The sequence below is a fragment of the Nanorana parkeri genome, unplaced genomic scaffold, assembly GCF_000935625.1.
Source record: "Nanorana parkeri isolate BGI_ZX_2015 unplaced genomic scaffold, ASM93562v1 scaffold1760, whole genome shotgun sequence".
Taxonomy (NCBI): Eukaryota; Metazoa; Chordata; class Amphibia; order Anura; family Dicroglossidae; genus Nanorana; species Nanorana parkeri.
In genome coordinates, this window is record NW_017308028.1 from 81,229 (window position 1) to 85,766 (window position 4,538).

General features: G+C 51.7%; 1 protein-coding gene across 1 annotated transcript in view; it reads left to right on the plus strand.

Annotated features, from left to right (window-relative positions):
- The window catches only part of LOC108799565 (membrane transport protein XK-like), an 11,199-nt gene extending 9,016 nt beyond the window's left edge, over nt 1-2,183 (plus strand). The window contains 1 exon segment of the mRNA XM_018571442.1: nt 1,456-2,183. Within this exon segment, the coding sequence (XP_018426944.1) occupies nt 1,456-2,183 (728 nt within the window).
- The last annotated feature ends 2,355 nt before the right edge of the window (nt 2,184-4,538 follow it).

Consider the following 4,538-nt stretch of genomic DNA (forward strand, 5'->3'; position numbering starts at 1 on the left):
CCCCCCGAAGAGTCAGAGTGCTAGAGCTCTCCAATCAGCAGGCACCTTGAACTCTGCTGATTGTAGACCTATAAGTTAGCAGAAGGCCTCTGCTTCCACACAGAGAGGAAGGGTCCTTCTCTATAAGAAAGCAGCCACAGCACAGAGTAGAAAGGCCTGTCCCGGCCAGCATGCTGCAGAGAAGGACCCTTGCTCACTGCGTGGAAGCAGAAGACGCTCATGGGAGGTCCAACACGCCCCCTCCCCCCCCACAAAGAGTCAGATAGCTAGATCTCTCCAATCAGCAGGCACCTTGAACTCTGCTGATTGTAGACCTATAACTCAGCAGAAGACCTCTGCTTCCACATGGAGAGGAAGGGCCCTTCTCTATAAGAAAGCAGCCACAGCACAGTAGAAAGGCCTGGCCCCTGCCAGCACGCTGCAGAGAAGGACCCTTCCTCTCAGGTACTGACGTTGGATTGGAAGATCTGGCTTGCAATTGGCATTCCGATTGTGTTCAGAAGGGTTGAGGTCAGAGCTCTCAAGTTCCTCACCATAACACCTCACCATGCTCTTCCAACCATGTCTTTATAGAGCTGGCTTTGTACACAGGTCATGGTGGAACAGAAAAGGATCTTCACCAAACTGTTACCACGAGGTTGGAGGAGCACAATTGTCTGCAGTGTCTTTGTATGATGTATCATTAGCAGTACTCTTCACTGGAAGCACTTTAAGTCCAGAATTCTGAGGGGTATCCACGTGAATTTGCCTATATCTGAGATTTGATGGTTGGGTGTCTCAAGTTCCTCCTCACCATGCTCTTCCAACCACGTCTTTATAGAGCTGGCTTTGTACACAGGTCATGGTGTAACAGAAAAGAGCCTTCACCATACTGTTACCACGAGGTTGGAGGCGCACAATCGCCTACAACGTCTTTGCTGTAGCATGAGCAGTACCCAACTCCAGAATTCTGAGGGGTATCCATGTGAATTTGCCTATATCTGAGATTTGATGGTCCGGTGTCTACCAACCTATGGTCATTAGAGAGGTCAGGTACTGATCTTGGATTGGAAGATCTGGCTTGCAATTGGCGTTCCAATTGATCCCAAAGGTGTTCAGTAGGGTTGAGGTCAGAGCTCTCAAGTTCCTCCTCACCATGCTCTTCCAACCACATCTTTATAGAGCTGGCTTTGTACACAGGTCATGGTGGAACAGAAAAGAGCCTTCACCAAACTGTTACCACGAGGTTGGAGGGGCACAATCGTCTACACGTCTTTGCTGTAGCATGAGCAGTGCCCTTCACTGGAAGCACTTGAACTCCAGAATTCTGAGGGGTATCCACGTGAATTTGCCTATATCTGAGATCTGATGGACCTTTGGTCATACAGTGTATTGCCGTATCAATTTTATCACCGACATTTCCATTTTCTGACCCTTTTTAAGTGACATTGAATACAATTTTTTTGTCTTCTACAGGTTTCCTCATGGCGATGTCTCTAACATCCACCACCTATGGCGCTTTGGTCCTGAACATCTTAGCCATCCAGATCAAATACGACGACTACAAAGTTCAGCTGAGCGTGCCGGCTTTCTTCTGCATCATCCTGTGGAGGTCCTTGGAAATCGCCACCCGCGTCACCGTTCTGGTGCTCTTCTGCGCGGCGCTGAAAGCTTGGGTGGCGGCGGTGGTGGTGGTCAACCTGCTGGCCCTCTTCCTATTGCCTTGGGTCAACTTTTGGAGGAGCGGGAACCGGATCCCGGAGAACGTGGAGAAAAACTTCAGCCGCATAGGCACCACGATGGTCCTGGGCACAATGACGTTATTGTACTCGGCGATCAATATGTTTTGCTGGTCGGCAGTCCAACTCAACTTGGCCGAGCAAGGGCTCATCGACCAGTCCCAGAACTGGAGGCGGCTGGGCCTCCACTACACTTTTCGGCTACTCGAGAACGCGGCCCTGGTTTTGCTCTGGTACTTTTACAAAGAAGACGGCTTCGAGTATTTTTGCTCCCCACTCCTGGTGGTGCAGCTCCTGGTGGGGTACGTGGCGGCCATCTTTTTCATGCTCTATTTCTACCAGTACTTTCACCCCTGCCGCTCGCTTTTCAGCTACAACGTGTCCGACTTTTTGGTCTGCGCGTGCTGCACAAGAGGAGCAAGGCCTTTGGAGAGGCGCGGGGCGGGGAGAGAGAGCGTAGTATGAGGGAAGGCGCGCCGAAGGTTCCGTTTGAGCGGAGAGTAAGTGCAGATAAAGTGTGCCGTGTTATCTTTTCACGCGCGGCGTCTATGATTCACTCAGGGACGAGAGAAGTGCCTATGCCGAGCCTTATCACTGCGCAGCAGCAGTGCAACGAGCACGCCGAGCCGTCACCCGTGTTGCTGCATCAAGCAATGACTGCGACGACGACGTACGCGGCTTTGTGTGTGAATTTAAAGCTGAACTCCAGGCAAACCCGCTAAATGCACAAAAGACGTATGAGGGAGTTTTACAGGCCGAAGGATTTGTACAGTGGAGCCTTCTCGCCACCCCCAGCCTACTGACTAGATAGAGGAGCAGCAGGAAACTGATGAAGTCAGCCCTCTGTTCACTCTCCTGTCTCCCCCCTAAGAGATTTAGGCTGTAGAAGGAAACCAGTGGTGCCATCTCGCTACCCCCAACCTACGGACTAGACCGTGAAGGAGCAGCAGTAGGCTGATGAGGTCAACCCTCTGCAAACACTGCAGTCTTCTCCTACTAGCATGTTCCTTGTAGACTGATGAGGTCAGCCCTCTGTTCACTCTCCTGTCTCCCCCCTTTAGAGTTTTAGACTGTAGAAGGAAACCAGTGTTGCCATCGTGCCTCCCCCTACCTGTGGACTAGATAGAGAAGGAGCAGCAGTAGGCTGATGAGGTCAGCCCTCTGTTCAGTCTCCTGTCTCACCCTTACCCGTGGTGCCATCTCGCTACCCCAGACCTACTGACTAGGCAGTGAAGGAGCAGCAGCAGACTGAGGAGGTCAACCCTCTGTTCAATCTCCTGTCTCCCCTTTAGAGTTTTAGACTGTAGAGGGAAACTAGTGGTGCCATCTTCCTACCCCCAGCAGCCTGCTGACTAGACAGCAAAGGATCAGCAGCAGACTCATGAGGTCAGCCCTCTATTCAATCTCCTGTCTCCCCCTTAGAGTTTTAGACTGTAGAAGGAAACCAGTGGTGCCATCTCGCTACCCCCAGCCTGCTGACTAGACCGTGAAGGAGCAGCAGCAGGGTGATGAGGTCAACCCTCTGCTCAATCTCCTATCTCCCCCTTACCAGTGGTGCCATCTCACTACCCGTAGCCTGCGAACGACACAGTAAAGGAGCAGCAGCAGACTGATGAGGTCAGCCCTCTGTTCAATCTCCTGTCTCCTCCTTTACAGTTATAGACTGAAGAAGGAAGCCAGTGTTGCCATCTCGCCACCTCCAGCCTGCTGACTAGATAGAGAAGGAGCAGCAGCAGACTGATAAGGTCAACCCTCTGCACACTCTGCAGTTGCCTCCTACCAGCATGTTCCTTGTAGACTGATGAGGTCAGCCCTCTGCTCAATCTCCTATCTCCTCCTTTACCGTTATAGACAGAAGAAGAACAGTGTTGCCATTTCACCAACCCCAGACTGCTGACTAGACAATAAAGGAGCAGCAGCAGACTGATGAGGTCAGCCCTCTGCTCAATCTCCTATCTCCTCCTTTACCGTTATAGACAGAAGAAGAACAGTGTTGCCATTTCACCAACCCCAGACTGCTGACTAGACAATAAAGGAGCAGCAGCAGACTGATGAGGTCAGCCCTCTGTTCACTCTCTCCTGTCTCCTCCATAGAGTTATAGGCTGTAGAAGAAAACCAGTGTTGCCATTTCGCCACCTCCAGCCTGCTGACAAGACAGAGAAGGAGCAGCAGCAGACTGATGAGGTCAACCCTCCGCACACTCTGCAGTCTCCTCCTACCAGCAAGTTCCGTGTCAGCCCATAAGCATGCAGTTTTCAGTCCTGCCCTTGCCTCTCCCAGTCTGAGCGCTGCTGTAAAGGGATTACAAGAAGCTGACGCCGAGCCAATTTTAAGTTTTTACACTCGCTGCATTCACATAATAGACTTAAAGGGATAGCTCACCCTAGAATTAGCCGGTGGACATTGAACCTCCATATAACACATGCACCTTGATCCATGCACAGCACCATCTTTGACTTCTGCCCGTGCTTTGGTGGTCCGCCCATCCGCATTGGAAACCGCCCACCATTTCCCGGCAACACCGTATAACTCAGGGGTAGCCAAACTCCGGCCCTCCAGCTGTGGGTGAAACTACAAATCCCATGATGCATCTCCCGGAGTCTTGTCTGTGGCTGTGAGAATCTTGCAATGCCTCATGGGATTTGTAGTTCCACCCCACAGCTGGAGGGCCGCAGTTTGGCTACCCCTGGTATAACTCATGGTCTCGCTCAGCCCCCATCCCCCCACATGGTATCTACTTCCTGCGCCTACAAACCCTGGCTAGGAAAAGCTTCCTCTGTGCCCTGATGTTGTCAAAGATGTAGAAAGCATGAGGGGGG